This window comes from Mugil cephalus, chromosome 16 (assembly GCF_022458985.1).
Source record: "Mugil cephalus isolate CIBA_MC_2020 chromosome 16, CIBA_Mcephalus_1.1, whole genome shotgun sequence".
NCBI lineage: Eukaryota > Metazoa > Chordata > Actinopteri > Mugiliformes > Mugilidae > Mugil > Mugil cephalus.
Genome location: NC_061785.1, coordinates 9,956,469 through 9,972,426, shown reverse-complemented (window position 1 = coordinate 9,972,426; position 15,958 = coordinate 9,956,469). Strand labels below are relative to the sequence as shown.

At 43.7% G+C, this 15,958-nt stretch overlaps 1 protein-coding gene across 6 annotated transcripts in view; it reads right to left on the bottom strand.

The window, feature by feature from the left end:
• Positions 1-15,958, bottom strand: part of sdk2b (sidekick cell adhesion molecule 2b) — a 267,233-nt gene that overhangs the window by 43,332 nt on the left and 207,943 nt on the right. For all 6 annotated transcript variants that reach the window (XM_047608417.1, XM_047608419.1, XM_047608420.1 and 3 more), the window contains exons 6-14: positions 12,457-12,568; positions 11,314-11,504; positions 9,718-9,801; positions 8,757-8,951; positions 5,207-5,323; positions 4,713-4,880; positions 4,136-4,238; positions 1,300-1,476; positions 119-255 (exon numbers count right to left, since the gene is read on the bottom strand). In XM_047608417.1, coding sequence (XP_047464373.1) covers positions 119-255; positions 1,300-1,476; positions 4,136-4,238; positions 4,713-4,880; positions 5,207-5,323; positions 8,757-8,951; positions 9,718-9,801; positions 11,314-11,504; positions 12,457-12,568 — 1,284 coding nt within the window. The remainder of the gene's footprint in view (positions 1-118; positions 256-1,299; positions 1,477-4,135; positions 4,239-4,712; positions 4,881-5,206; positions 5,324-8,756; positions 8,952-9,717; positions 9,802-11,313; positions 11,505-12,456; positions 12,569-15,958) is intronic.

Genomic DNA, 15,958 nt, shown 5'->3' with positions numbered 1-15,958 from the left:
ATAATGTATAGTCCTTAAAGTTGTGCAAACGGACACAAAGGGTACAAAGCACCAAAGGTCGAGAAAGAGACAATAGGTGGATGCATGTCTTGAATAGTCTGGATATCGGAAGACTTACTGTTCTCAGAAACCTCCAGGATATAGCGTATGAGAGGACTGTTGCCATCAAAAGGTTTGGCCCAGGCCAGGTCAATGGCTCTTTTTTCCGATTTGCTCAGCACGGCGGTTGGATTCTCTGGGGCATGGGGCAGCTGCCTGCAAGGAACAGCAGGACAACTTCGATAAATAAAGGGATCTCTCTATCACAGCAAACAAGCCGAACACTTCGCCACTCTCTCTCGTACAAATCCCGAGTAAGGCTGAATCTTTTCTAACGGAGAGATCAGCTAGACAGGTGACGAAACGCAGGGAGACAGGACAGCAAAGATGGTTCCTTGTCAAGACGGACACACAGGCAAATAGAGTGAGATTGATATCACCAGCAAGGGGGTGTGTGGGGGGGATTGAAAGGCATCAGGAGACAGATAGGAAGAGAATTCACAAAGATGGGAATAAATGTAGGCAAAGCTGGGGATCATTAATTCGTTCAGCCATAAACTCAGATAAGCGCCGACAGATTGATAGATAAACCTTATAGCAATGAACGGATGCAGACAGTAACTCTGTCAAAAGGAAGCCAGCCAACGAGACGGAACAAACAAAGACAGAAACAATCAGTCAGTCAGTTCGGCAAACACAAAGTTAGATGTCACAATTATATGGAATCCAGCCCTGCAGCTGCGGCAAGGCTAAGTTGCCAAAGTACAACGGAAGCAAATTATGGGGAAAGACAGGATTTGAGGGCAAATCTCCACACAAATACAAGTGTGTGTGTGTGTGTCTGTGTGTGTCTGTGTGTGTGCGTAATATCACAGATAGGGAATGGAGGAGGAGGAGGAGGTCCCCTGCAGCTGGAAGTGTGTCAGGTGAGAATGAGGACAAGGGAGGTGAGGAAGAACAGGCGTCATTTAAGTGGAAATGAGTCACAGGTGTCAATAAGAACAGGCAGAATAACAGTGAGGGGATGGAGGCGGCGGCGGCGGTGGTGGTGGTGGTGGGGGCACATGTGCCTGCGTCTCTGCAAGTGTGTGTGCGTGTGCGGGCGTGCACGAGCCACCTTCCTTCAAAGAACATGTTGCTTCCTGCGCCTTTCCACCGGAGAATATCGGCGAAGGAAGAGCGCGAGAGAAGAAAGAAAATAGAAAGTCTGGCAAGTGACGAAGGCGTGGGGGAGGAGGGGGGATGATTGGGGTGAGTTACCTGACACGGAGGTGTGCGCTGCGGGAGTCGTTGCCTCCGACGGAGGTGACTCTGCATGTGTACGTGCCGATGTCGCCCGACCAGGTTTGGGAGATGTGGAGGGTGCCATCTGCGTCCAGTCGCATGCGGGGGATGGACAGCACGTTGATCACCGAGCCCTCTTTTTCCCAGATGTGCCTGGAACACAAAGCCATCAGTCAGCTGGCCCCTCTGTGATTGTCATTAACGCCGCCATCATCGTCTGCTCTGTCCATTCGTTCGGCGGGATCACTCAGTCAGTGTAAACACACTCCGAAGAGCCATTCATCAGCGTGAGCGATAATCACGTTTGTTTCGTGATTACAATTAAACACAATTTACCGTTGTTACCCATGCACGCGCGCTTAAGAGAAATGTACTCAGGCAAAAATAGCATCAATCAAGGAAAAGAGTACAGGCCTCCCGACGGTTTCCCGCCAAGTAGAACCAAGCAGAACTTACCTCGGGTCCCCAGTGGCGTCATTTCAAAATGTTCTGCTCACTAATATTTATAATGGGCAGGTAAATGAAAAGAGTATTCAGACCGAACCTGGAAACATTTTTAGAAGGAATTTAATTGCATTCAGAGTCAACAGAGACTCACCGGTGGACCCGAACAAACACTATATTATCTTTTTTTCTTTTTTTTTCTTTTCCAGGTTGAAGAAATCAAATGGCTAAAACCACACAGGTGGGTCCAGGAAAAACAAACTTTATCCAAATCTTTTTTTCTAAAATCTGTTAGAGTCCCCCAATTTGGAGTTAGCACACTGAAATCATGGCACACTGGAAAACCCATGGCAGTCTCAACCATGGGTAGAACATGGGGACTGAGACATTCTCATACCTAGGGCCGGCTTTAATAATGATTTTCCGTTTCTAATTGATCTTTGTTTGAAAGATCAGATATCAGTTTGGCTTATATGGCTTATATTGTGTTGTATATTGAGATAATCCTTTAATTTTATTCATCATTGCTAGTTTCTTGTATTTGTAAGAACCTGAAAAGGCCCAACTTTGCTGCCACATGTAGGAATGTGTAGCTGTGAATCACATATGAGCTAGGAGGTTAACTCAAACCGAGGTTGCCTTTTGTTCCGACGCAATCCAAGAAGAACCCTTTATTGCTGAGGCGTTTCATTCTCCCTCCCCGTACATCTTCAAACCCAGAGCATCAGAGCTGCCCTGTGACGTTCGTGTCGCAGCGTCTGAAGGCTGCATATCAAACAAACGGATTCGGCGTTCGTCGCAAACCGCAAGGCTCAAACGTAGCTTCACACGTCGCTCCCTGCTCCGAGTAGAAAGGAACAGAATGGTCTATTGATCGCCACTGATGTCGGCCACGAGGCGGGTAGTTTGGTAAATTTGCTGCTGGGAGGGATGTGTGTTGTTTTGGACTGAAGTTGTAACGCGGAGGAGTGAGAAAACGCTTTCTTGCGGTGACAAGTGCAGCCGCGGTTGACGAAAGCGTTTAACATGTGTAGGTGTTTCCTTTCGTGCAAACTTTATGTCAAGGTCTGGGATGTTTCTTGCATGGCAGAATGGTTTCAGCTCCGGGGATTTATTAGCTATTCACAGTACGGCGCACAGAATAACAAATATGCAAAGAAAATGTGTCCAGATATGCAAACAAAACTTGCAATCCAAGGACTGGTCTCATCCTGTCTAGACCGTTGTAATCTTATTTTCACCAGGCTTAGCAAGACGTCGCAGAAACAGGCTGGGAATGCTAATGCAAAGCTCCTGAATATGTCCAACCTGTCAGGTCTCCCAACCTCATTTCTTTACATTAACTCCTTATCAAATTCAGAAACCAAGAACGGCCCGTAAAGTCACATACATTCCCAGGCGTCTTGGAGGTCAGCGCGACCAAAGATACGGTGTCTTATACCGCTCTCACGTTCTCGGTTTTTGTGGTTTGTGGAAACATTTTTGTGGCTAGTATCAAAGGGTGTTCCATGAAAAGATAAAGAAATAAACAATTAATGTCTCCAACTAGTGAGTACTCCCACTGCACCGGGGAGCTCAATATCTGCCTGAAATCAAAAGCACATCAAGTGAGGCTCAGTGGGTGATGAGTCAATCCAGTGCACACTGTCCTGCGGTTCTCAGTGCTCGATAGTGCACAAAGTGTGTATTAAATACACGCTCGAAAACAGTTCCTGACCAATGCAATACCGACGCTCGGGTAACTTCTCTAAGAAAGTACTATGACCAAGAGTTTCATGAAATCATTTCAATGAAAGTGTAAATAATGAGGAAAATACTCATAATGTCTGGTTTATCTTTTACTCTGTTCAAAATATGCTACATACACAGATCTGCCACAGCATTAAGACCACTGACGGGAGAAGTAAATAACACTGATCATCTTGTGACCATGCTATGCTAGGAAACTTTTGGACCTGCATTCATTATTACACCGGATAAGATGTAATAATCCCTTGTGCCAAGATCTGAGGCAAAACACATTTAGAAGCCCTGTCCAACTTAAACCCTTATAAGCAGGCTAGCAGTCAACTAGCAACCAACAAGAGACACCAGCTAACTAGCCTAGCCAAGAACAGTAGGTCCACCTAGATGCGATCAGGTAATTCATAGAGGCCCTTCCCCTCAACCCATAGGACCCAAAGGCCCCCAACAACATCCTGTTGCCAGACACCCTCAGAAAGACCATGTCCATTCTCCAATGAGTCACACCTGTTCTGAAGGCACAAGGGAGACCTAGATAACATGAGGAAGGTGGTTGAAATGTTATGCCTGATCTGTGTATGTAAATGCGCTTGGCTTTGCTATGGATTTGTCGCCGCACCCCTACCTGACAGTGACGCTGGGGTCGTGTGTGACTCCACAAGTCATAATGGCTTTAGTTCCTTTGATAACACTCTGGTCCTGTGGGGGGGTGGTAATCCGGGTGCGAGCTGTGGAGACAAAGGGAAGAGAGTGTGAGAGAGAGAGGGAGAAAAACAGAGGAAAATGAGGGAAACAAAATAGCCGACAAAATGTCCTTCCTGAGAAGAACAATAGCAAGAGAAAAGAAATGACAAATGAATTGTAGAAAACTCATTTCAGCTGAAATGACGTGCTGCTGGTTTGTATTTCTTCTCTTGATGGCTTCTTGGAGAAAAAACACCTCGATGATGACTCCAAACTGGCACAGAAGAGTGCTTTTGTATCTGGAGGAATCGAGTGCGGCTTTATTATTATACGACACAAGCTCATTTCTGACTAAACAGGCCTGCCTCTCAATAAAATTCCTCAACTGTTCCGGTCTTTGTCGCCACACAGAAATGATCGTGAAGGACTTTTTTTTCGACACCTTACATCAAGCGACCTTGTTTATCCAACCCCTACCACCCACAGCACCTCCCCTTCTCCTCCCCCCGCACACTCACCCCAGACAATGAGGTCAGCGGATGCCTCGTCGATTCCCCGCGAGTTGCTCGCCATGCAAGTGTAGGTCCCGGCGTCAGAGATGTGCGAAGGGGAGATGAGCAGGCTGCCTGACTCGAGCAGGGTGAACCTGGGCAGCTGAACCGAGCCGCTCGCCAACACGCGCTCACCTTAAGAGTGTGAGGAGGAAGAGAAAATAATGAGGAAGGAGATACATAAACAGAGACGAAAGGTCAGACAGGCTGGTGGGAAGTGTATAAAAATAAGGCATTCGGGCCATAAGGAAGAGGGAGGCGGATTGCCAGTATCGAGGCCGGGTGTTTATCCTGAGCTGCTATTGGGATGCAAACGTGAAAAGCTTGGCACAAGGTAAATCCTGGTGAAGGAATCCAATCAGGCTTTATTTGTTAAGCCACGACACAACTATGGTCTCATGTGTGACGGATAATGGACGTCCTAATCCCTAGTGAGTGCGTGCGTGCACTGCAGCAGAGACCTTTCTGCCAGGTGATAGCTGGTCTTGGAGCTCCGGAGGTCTCGCAGTGCAGGATGACTGACATCCCGTCGATCACAGTGCTGTCGGAGGGTCCGGCCGTGATATTCGGGGCAATGCCTGAGGGGCACACACACAGAATAAAGAGAGCTCAGTACAGTAACAAGACAAGGTAAGAGGGTTACAGAGGTGAGAGGCTAAAGCCCCTTTCACATCGAACGAAAATCAGGAATCTGGATTTTATCGTCTCGTCTTCGATATGAACACGTCAACCCGCTAATTTACATCATGAAGTTCATGTACCTGCCTTGTCACGTTTTGATTTTTTTCACTGGACATTCCTGTCAGACCGTGTCATTGTAGAAGCTCCAGGGCTGTGAGCATCTCAAAAACAGAGCAAAGTTTTGGTCTACTCCCGTAAAAGACTGATGGAATTGCATAGCTGAATTAGCCCTACGTCATGTTCGGGTAACGCACCGGGGAATCTTGACGTGAACTGTGCATGCGCGACCGTGTTTATATGCAGCTCGTATAGCGATACTGAACACTTTTTTATTGACCATAGCAGCGCAATGGCCAGGCCGTGATATTCGCGAGCTGCTCTGCATCCAAGGAGAAGAGGACATTCGGCACACATAATGATGATGGGTCGACCCGGGTCTGAAAATCCTGTGTCAACCTGGTGTTTTCGACATGAAAGGGGTATAAAAGTCTATGGCAAAACCCCACTTCAAACGTCTTCCTTGTAAGCACCACACTGCTGCATCTCTGTGTTTAGTCGACGCTTTGTGCCACTAATTCTCAACGGATTGACACCGCCTTCACCTCGGAGCCATGATGTGGCAGACGTAGCAAATATATGGAAAACAGAAAATGAAATGACGGCAGGAAAATCGGAGAGTGAAAAGTGAAAAAGGAGGCAATTTGAACGTAACTGTAATCCCTATTTGTGATATGCAATAAATCAGAGCTTTCATAGGATGACAAAAAATATTTTATTGAGTTTGTCAGAAGGAGCAACGTTGATCTCAGGGAAGAGGGAGTAGGACAGAAGGAGAAGCGGGAACACAAATGTGTGGTGAGAGAGAGAAAAAAAGAAGATGATAAGATGAGATCTGGAAGGAGGAGAGAGAGCAGAAGAGAGAGCGTCAGGGAGAAAAATAGGGATGGAAGGGGCGATTTAGCGAGGCAGAATATTATGAATTCTGATAACGTGTTGCGGCGTGGAGAGAAGGCAGCAGGAACTGAGACAAAGTGGAGAAAATTAGATGTCAGAAACTTGCCAAGCAGATGCACAGCGAGAGGAAAATTACCAGAGATTTCAAATTCCGACTGTTGTGCACGCTCAGAAGAAATGCATCTACAAATTCAGACATTTACATGATTGGAGTTAGGCGGGAAACACGTTGTTAACGTCAGGTAATTTTTTTTTTTTGCGATAGCATAAACTTTAATGAGCGTCGGGCGAACTTCCAAAGATTTGAACACTTTTCGTAGTCGATGAGCGTGTAAATGCATTTAATTCAATTATTTGTTCCATCTCAACTAACGGTGGCATTATCCGACTGAAATATAAGTCTCCATCTGATCACTGTCATGATGCTATCACATTACGGTCAGGCAAAGATATACAGCGCACACTCAGTGTTTCCCTCCATAGTTTTAACACTAAACTCTGTTGCCAGTGTTACAGGAAATTTCTGTCAGTCTCTGGTAAATAAATTCTTTGGTTTTTGCTTCAAAAAGGAACCGGTTTTCATCGAGACTTTCGGTCCCAAACTGAGGGTTTACAGTAAATCAGGTCATGTAATGAGTAGCAGAGTATTTTCTGATACCGCGTGGCTTACGTATAAACTTTCACATACAGTTGTAGACTTTAGACTTCTGCTGTTTGCAATCATCTCTCAGTTTGAGGACAAATGCGAAATGTGAATGATACTCAGCGAGCTGTAGCATTGGTAGGAGATACAAACTTTAGTGGAAGGACGCAGTTCAAGTCTTAACTCTTTAAGACCTGAACATCTACCTTCTACCGCGTAAGAAAAAAAGCTTGGCTATTTAAATTCCCATAACTCGCCGATGGACAAAATTCAAAGTGTGGCTGAACACTGGGAAGTTGTGTGAAAGAAAAGCTGCCATTAAGGTAATGATGATGCACCGCTGCTGTTGGCTGCAGGTTGTGGAGAGATGCAAGACGGGGGAGACCCAGGAAAGGTTATTTGGAGGAATTTGTTGGTAAAGGGCTCAGCCAGTGTTCAGCCATACTTTGAATTTTGCCAATAGCCAGACGGTTTGAGTTCCGGTAATTCAAAGACCGCATGCTTTAACGTATCACCAGCGATACATTCAAGCGTTAAAGGGTTGAGTTGAACCAGAGTCAATTCTGAGGCAACGCAAGTTCTACAAACATTTAACACAAGGAAAGATGGTCCACAATTTTGGTTCCATGAATCTCACCATATTGATCCGTCTTGGAGTGGCTTGGGTGAACCTAGACGAAAAGGCTGAGGGGATTTTCTTTCTCTTTCCTTTTTTTTTTCCGTAGTGGCAAAAAAAAAAAATAAATAAAAAAATAAGCCAGCCCCATCCACCCACAAAAGTTTTATGTTTTTATGATGTGAATCGCTTCTAGAGCTGTGACGTTCACGAAGGAACCGACTCTTTTGACCGGCTCTTTAACACGAACGATGAGGGCCGAGTTACGAGCCGTCTTTTTTTTTTTTTCTTTTTTTGTTGCTTCACACAGATGCAAACTCTGACATCCCGCTGATAGAATATATATTGGTGGGATGTCTAAGAATGAATGGCTCCATTCCAAATCTTACCGTATCACATCTCCCAGTGATTATTTCCCAGATAAAATGAGTTACCACCACAGGGGCTTATTAAAAATAATTTAAAAAAAGGTCTCTTTGACATGGAATGAAATAACAAGATTTGATTCCCTTCAAAAAAATGTAAATCCCATCTCTAATCGCTTCATACGTGGCCACTCATGTGAGCAGCTGGTGTTTTGAGCTAAATACAGATAAAAGCATTTTATTTGCAAAGACGCTGTTAAATTTAGGCTCATCAGCTAAAGAGCAGGAAACAGAGTTGAGGCAGATGTGGATGTCATTAGATTTTTAGGTATTTGATAATAAACTAAAACTAAAAATTAAAGATTTCACTTGTTGTTGGCATGAAAACAGCATCTATACCGTTAAGAAAGAAAAGTAAAGTACCATTCTGAGCTACTTGAGCTACAAAGAGTTGACTGCCACTTCACCATGCAAGTCACATGGCTTAAAAACTTTGCAATGAATTGCATTATCGACTATTAATTAAGTCCGCCTTCCTTTTTTCATTTTTTTTTCTCTTTCATTTTTTCTTAAGTAATTACAACAGGTTTCTCTGAATCTGACAAGGGGCTTAAGGGAGCTATGTGAGGATTTAACACATTTCTGAAAAGCGAATGCTGAGCTTTAACAAAAACACATTGTCACGTTTTTTAATAGCGGTAATTATCACAGAAAAAAAATCCTTTCTCGAAGAGTTTTCCGGAAGTACTCACTGGTAACGGCCAGGTAAGTGTTGGTCTGAACCTCTCCTGCCATGTTTCTGGCGAAGCACTGGAACATGCCCGTGTCATCAGGCAGCAGGCCGTTGACCTGCAGGCTGCCGCCCACCAGCACCCGGTACCTGGGCATCTTCACGGAGTCAATAGGCAAAGCGTCCTTGTACCACACAATGTCCGGCTGGGGGACTCCTGCAGAGGGTGAATGAGAGAGAAACTCATACTTACACTTTTTATAACATTTTTCAGCTATTTAAATTCAGAGTACTAGTCAAGACCACTTCTATTTGATTTGATATTTAAAGTGGACCTCTTATGTTCACTTCCAGCTCCATGCTTTTTATGATCCACAGGTTCTGGCAACCAAAGTAACATTATTTATAATTGATTTGGAATGACAGCTGCTTAAATCCTTCAGTACACGTTAAAGCTAACATCCAATCCCGGATATCTGTAGCAAAGATGAGTACAGTAGGACGTCTCTGTTGGGCAAATATTGAGCTAATTAACTGCTTATTTTGTGACTCAGTGGTGGTTATTTGTATCTGGGATCACATTAATGACTAGAATATGCGTACATAATGTGTGACGATGGAAATTAAGATGGAGCTGGGTCTTACGGTTCTTTTTATATGAAGACTGTTTGTTGATCTGGCTTTGAATCATATCGATGATTTGCAATTACAACGTGCTGTGTTCAGCTACTCTAGTGTTATGTTAATGGACCATTGGTAAATGCAGTAAATGGGTTGAACTCATGAACATCCAGTGTACCATCAATAACGACTATAATATGACATTTCTTTACGTAAGTCCATCTCACTCATTTGAAATTTTAAGTAATGAGAAAAATATATATTCAGCCCAGTGACATTTTATACAGTTAACAGAAAATAATAAAAAGCGTAATAGGTTCCCTTTCATATGCTCTGACACTCTAATAATAAGTTGCACTCACCCCGTGCCTGACAGGGAATGTCCACCACCTTCTCCATCTCAGCTGTGATGTGTTTCTCCGGTTCCTTTATAAACTGTGGTGGCTCTGATCGGGGGGGAAAAGAACGGCGGTAGGATGAGTGAACAAAATAAACACCCGTGATTGCACATCTGCAACCCCAGCTCACAAAGAAAGGTTAAAAAGTAATCAGTTGTGTGAAATTAAAACAACAACTGGCTGTGCTTGTGAAGAATGATACCGCATTAAAAAGCTATTGAAGTGTAACTCATTTTTTTTTTTTTTTGTTTTTGCTTTAAAACATATTGAATTCGGGAGCATGACTAAAAAAAAAAAAAAAAAAAAAAAAAAAAGAATAATAATAATGAGATTATCCAGTAGTTTGATTAAAGAAATCGGTAATTGGTTCTCTGTGCCGGCTTCAAATGTATGCCATTCCTCAACCGCATGGGGAGAGGAAAGACTCGGTTAGCGCTGTCAAGGGAAAAGTTCACCGCACCTGGTGCTTTGAATCACATCACAACCTTGAAAACATCAAAGTGTTTCAGTGGGATGGAATGAAAGTGACTGAAGCAATGCTATTAAACTGTTTCTTGAGGCCAACCATTAGTTTTCTCCCTTTTAAATCAATAACACTTCCCCCCCGTACTGTGTCACGACTTCACAGCTATGCTTTTGCCACATTCATGTTGTGTGAGACTTTTTTTTTTTTTTAAATTCATACCATCTCTTTTGTATGAACTTGCAAACTTTGTTTGAGGGTATCCTGTGGTGTCTGGCAACAGAGTGTTGTTAGAAGGGGCCCATGTTGTTAATGGGTTGGTTCAGGCTTATTCCAGTGCATCCCACAGATAATTGATCAGTTTGGGGATTTTTTTTTTTTCTTTTTAAATTTGTTCCTTTTTTGCACTGTTTTTGTGCGTGGGGCGTTGGTTCCTCGTCTAGCCTAGGTGGTCAGTGTTATTTACTTTTCCCGTCAGTGGTCATAATGTTATGTCAGATCAATGTATATTGCTAAAGGTAGACCTTGTTTTTATTCATTCGCGTCCTGCTGATATAACAGCACATTCATCTATTGTGTATCCTAAAATAACCACCTTATTCTGTCTGTCCTTGCATGTGCACAATGAAAAATTCCCAACAACACCTCGAGCTGTTTTGCACCTTAGGGCGAAAATGCAGTGAATGGAATTATAATCATTAAGCAAATGTGCTAAAAATAGTGAATACTACACAAAAGGCAGAAAAGCAAATATCAAAACACAAACACACATAACCCTAACCCCTCTGACTCAGCAGCAGCACAGACAGTGAAGCTTTTCCGTGTTTATGTGAGGTTTTTTTTGTCTTTCCCCAGGGATCTCTGCACATAACAACAAAAAAAATAAAAAAATATTTGCAAAGCAGCATCTCATTAAAGCTACAAGGTGGTGAAATGAATGCTTGTGCATGGTGTTTTCATTTAACCCCGTCTGTGCAAACTGGTGTGAAACCGGTAGTGTGGCAACCAGTGCAATGAGAAGAAACTGCCACCCACAAATGTGCACGTGTAGGATGAAAATACGAACGGCCGCAACCCAGGAAGACAGCAATTCTTACCGAGTACGTGCAGATAAGCCCCGGCGCTGACTGAAGGGACGCTGCTGCTGCGGAGAATGGCTTCGCACTCGTAGTAGCCGGCGTCGCTCACCACGGGGCTGAGGATGGTAAGCCTGCGGTTGAAGTCGCTCAGACCGCTGGTCACCACTATGCCGTTCTTACGCCACGAGATACTCAGCTTGATGAGAGGTCTTCAAAAGAAACAAAAAAAGATAAAACAGCATTTAGATGTTTTAATTTCTCTGTTGCCACTTGGATTTGAGCTTGATAATAAATTAATTCTGCTCCTAGATGTATTCATCGCCCATCAGTCTATTCAGATTAATATTTTTATATATGTCTAAAGAAATCTGTTGCTGAGAGGATGCCAACCGCCTTCAATTTAAAATCTCTATTTCATGAATCAAGGGATGTTATTAGTGGTTGGCTTTTTTGCTGCGCTTGTGTGAGGAGCTGGGGCTGTCAGAGTTAACACATTAATAACGAAATAATTAACGCAGGCGAAATCTGTTATTATTGCCTTGGCCCATCCTGTAGTTTAGGAAATCAGAAAGTTTTCGGAACAGCAACAAAACTGTTGCTTGCAATTACAGCACGGACCACTAGGGGTCCATGGTTGAGAATCACTGCCTTAGGCCTGTGTTTAAACTTAAAACTTTACAGCAGAAATAAACATGTCTACAGCCTGGTATGAAAAGGTGTTTTGGTCTCTATACCTAATTTTCAACGGTATGGGTTTAATATTTCTCCACAAGTTACTTTTTTAAATTATATATATAGGTTATGGTTGCTTTAAGAGAGAGGTGGTTGCCGTTACAAGTGGCTAGCTTCCTGCTTCACCCCCACTCACCTGGAGTCAGACACCAAGATGGCGTCAACCAGAGCCAACAGACTGAGCTTCAGAACTATGACGTCCATCTGTATGTACATAAGGTCGCTTACTCACTAATGGATTGGTATGCAGCCTTGCAGACAGTTTTAGTTGTTCAGATTTTGTGACAACTAACAATACCATAGAATACAGCTAGTTTTACCGTGAGTAATTTCATTGGAACTACTATTTTCTGTAAAAACTTTGAATGATTTGAGTGAACTGATCCTTTAACAATGCTCCGTGACCCTGCAGTTTCAGGATTTTTTTACCTGGCGTTGGCCACGCACTCCATCGTGACCTCCGAGGTGCCCGTGACCACGCTCGTGTTCCTGGGAGGGATGATGATGGTCGGGGCAATGGGATCTGCCGGGCCCCCGACATCTAGACACAAAAATACAAATATGCAGATGTTAAGCAGAGAGCAGTGGGCCTGGGCGATTGATAGAGCTGGATGTACAGACAGAATGCGATAACAGAGACACAATGTGAGTCCGTTGACACATTTCGTGGGGTTCTCTGGAGTTGTGGCTTCCTATAAATTTCATTTCCACTCGGTGCACTTTGTGGGGTGTTCATCGATGTGAAATATTGAAACTGACCAGTGCACACACTGTATCCGAGTTCTGAAAGGAGATGGGCCGAACAGGATGAGACAGTGCACTGACTGTGTATAATAAGATATCTGGTGGGGAGACACAGACGGGAAAATACAGTTTGACCAACACGAAGCTTAAGAGGTAAATATGTGTCAGAGTGTCTGTGCACAGATGGATGCACGCAAGCGTACGTGTGTGGAAAAACTGCATGTGCAAACTAGTTTATGTGCGTCTGAGTTTGCTCGGGTGTTTGTCTTGAGCATCAGACACGGCCCGTGGCGGTAAGAGTCGAGTGAGCTTGAGATGTGTCATGTCTGTGATAAGCTCACACAGATCCGTCAATCCCATCATGCCCTGGGAGTGTGCTTGTGGCTGCACATGTCAGATGCAGCTACAGGGCCTGTCATGACTCAATCTTACAAATCTGGGGTCATTAAATGTTGTGCACAGACTAGATATGTGCACACATAAACCTTTAAGAGAGCCACTTTGGTTGGTTGTAACCTGGGATGCATTGCTAAATATTTCAAACAACTATGTAAGAGCTTGAAAAAGACTTTTTCACTTAAATGTAGAGGCTAAAAGGTTTATTCACTCCCTTTTCCATGACTATTATGAGAACATCACTATTAGTCGAACAACCTAGCTTAGCATAAAGGTTGGAGGCAAAAGGAAACTAGCTGGCTAGCTGGACAAGCTGTGTGAAAAGTATAAAAGTAAGTATGTCTGCAGACGGCTTTAAAGTTCTCACTGTCTCACTTTTCTCAATGTCTGTAAAGCTCTCAGTCTTAGCTATAGCGTCTCAGTATATGGTCAGCTAAATTGTCTCAGTGTAATGTTAGCTTAGCTGAAGTGACTCAGTTTAAGGTTAGCTAAAGTGTCTGTGTAAGGTTAGGTTAGCTAAAGTGTCTCATTGTAAGGTTAGCTTAGCTAAAGTGACTCAGTTTAAGGTTAGCTATAGTGTCTCAGTGTAAGGTTAGCTTAGCTAAAGTGACTCAGTATAAGGTTAGCTAGTGTCTCGTGTGCAGATGGGTCTCTTGTGCAGATGGGTCTTGTGTGCAGATGGGTGCCATACAGTGCAATCAGCCACAGCATCAAGTAAAGTGCTGTTATATTTATATATTGAATACAATATATATTGAATACAATATATATTGACTTTGCATGAACACAAATTGGCAGTCTGCGGTGAGATTCACAAAAAACGTTATCTCTATAATCAGATACCTGGATGTCAGACGGTTGCACCTAATCCAAACCAAACATTTCCTACTGCTAACTGGGAAAGCTGGTGTTAACTTATGCAAATCCAATGAGTTTTTCAGTCATTTTCTGACAGTGGATAAGCTTGAAATATTGCAGGGAGTAACAGAACAAGAAGGAGAAGCGGCACTGAGCTGTTGGATGAAGGGACGCGGGCGTCGGGAGTGCACAACCCCTACCGCTACCATGTAATGCTCTGTATAAAATCAGATCAGTGATGGAAAAAAAGACCAATTATTGGTCTCTTGTTAAACTAACAGTTTACTTTGCCGACCCCAGAATTCTCCGGCTCACAGTATTGAACTGTATTTGCTGTTACAAATGTTGCAAATTAAACAACGAACAGAAATTTACAACAAATATTTGGGACAATCACTGGAGATATTTACTGGCAATTAAAAGTTTACTGATGGACTTGTGTCTGTGTGTAGATGTTTTTGTATTGGCGCAATAGTTAGACACCTGTAGTAAAAACCCTTCAGGGGCCTGAAGTGTGCACAGGCCTTGTTTGTACGTAATAGTGTCGTTGAGATAAGATGTATAACTGGGCCATTTTCTTGGCGCTGGTACTGTAAATGGAGTTTTTCTGAAAGATTGTGGCAAGCTATTTATCTGTGTGTCCAATACTTGTCAAAGCAAGGCAAACAGCATCCTCCATCTAGCTGTATTTAATGCAAAGACATCCGGTTCTTATCTGCCTTCATGCTCAAAAGAATGCAAATACAAATATATATTTTTTTTGTATTGTAAACCAGGGATCTTCTTCATTTTTTTTAAGGCCAAGGACCCCCAAACTCATGAGAGATTGAGTAGGGACCCCCTACCTGGCCTAGTGCTATTCATATATACATACACTATTATTATCATTCTGCATTCAATATTAAGCTATTCAAATAATACACAGGTTCAAATACTTCTACAAATACTTCTTTTTTATGTAGCCAACTGCTCTAAACGTAATACCTGATATAAACACAGCGAAAGGGGGCAAGTCCTCTAGTCTGTCCAATCAACCAAATATTTTGCAACCCCCCTGAAGTACCTCTGTGGACCCTCAAGGGGTTGCGGACCCCCTGTTGAAGACCCATGTTGTAAACCATTCTTTTAATAGTGCAAGAGTTGAAGCACTTTGTAGCTTAAACCGGCGTCGGAGGCGAATCCAGGTAACGATTTTCAGCCTTGTTTTAATGAACTCTTACACCTTTGCTCCGAGTGTGAAAACTGTATTGAAAGCAACACTCGTCTTGTCGCACGTCCCTCCGTCTCACCGAGTCTTAGGCAAGCACTGCTGGAGTCAGGAAAGCTCATGGGAAATGCGGTGTCAGAGGCGTCGCCGCGGGAACAGCTGCTGTGGCCGACGCTGATTGACACGCACACAAGATGCAAGCAAGCGCCCAAACACACGCACACTCCCGGCGTGCTCTGTCTGTCCAGTCAGTGCATGTGCATACAGTGTGTGGAGCATGTTGAATGTAAACACACGGCATGTTTCCATCAGTCTTGCAGAGCCGAGACCCCCCGCTGTGCTTTCGATAGAACCTGTGCATGTGTATGTTCCAGTGCTTGTATAATCAACTCTGCCACTGTTCTCAATATGTGCCACAGGCTATTTCTGCTCCCTTGTGTTGTCAACTATAATATCTTAGCCTCACCCTCCTCATTCTGTTCCATAATGAACTCCAGTCTAGCATGTCATAAGATGCTGTCTGTTAGGTTTCCTCTTATATTTCACTCTGCTGAGCTGAAGCCGGCTGAATTGGTTTGATTTGTGTATCTCTGTGTTTTCCGCTGCGGAAGCCGAGGATGCCGGTGAATGTTAAGGACTGCTCGGCGGCAGAACAGCGACGCCGCGCTCGCGTCCCCGCCGCTCCCTGTTCCGCGTCTGCGGCAATGTGTGAATATCGCCGCGGAC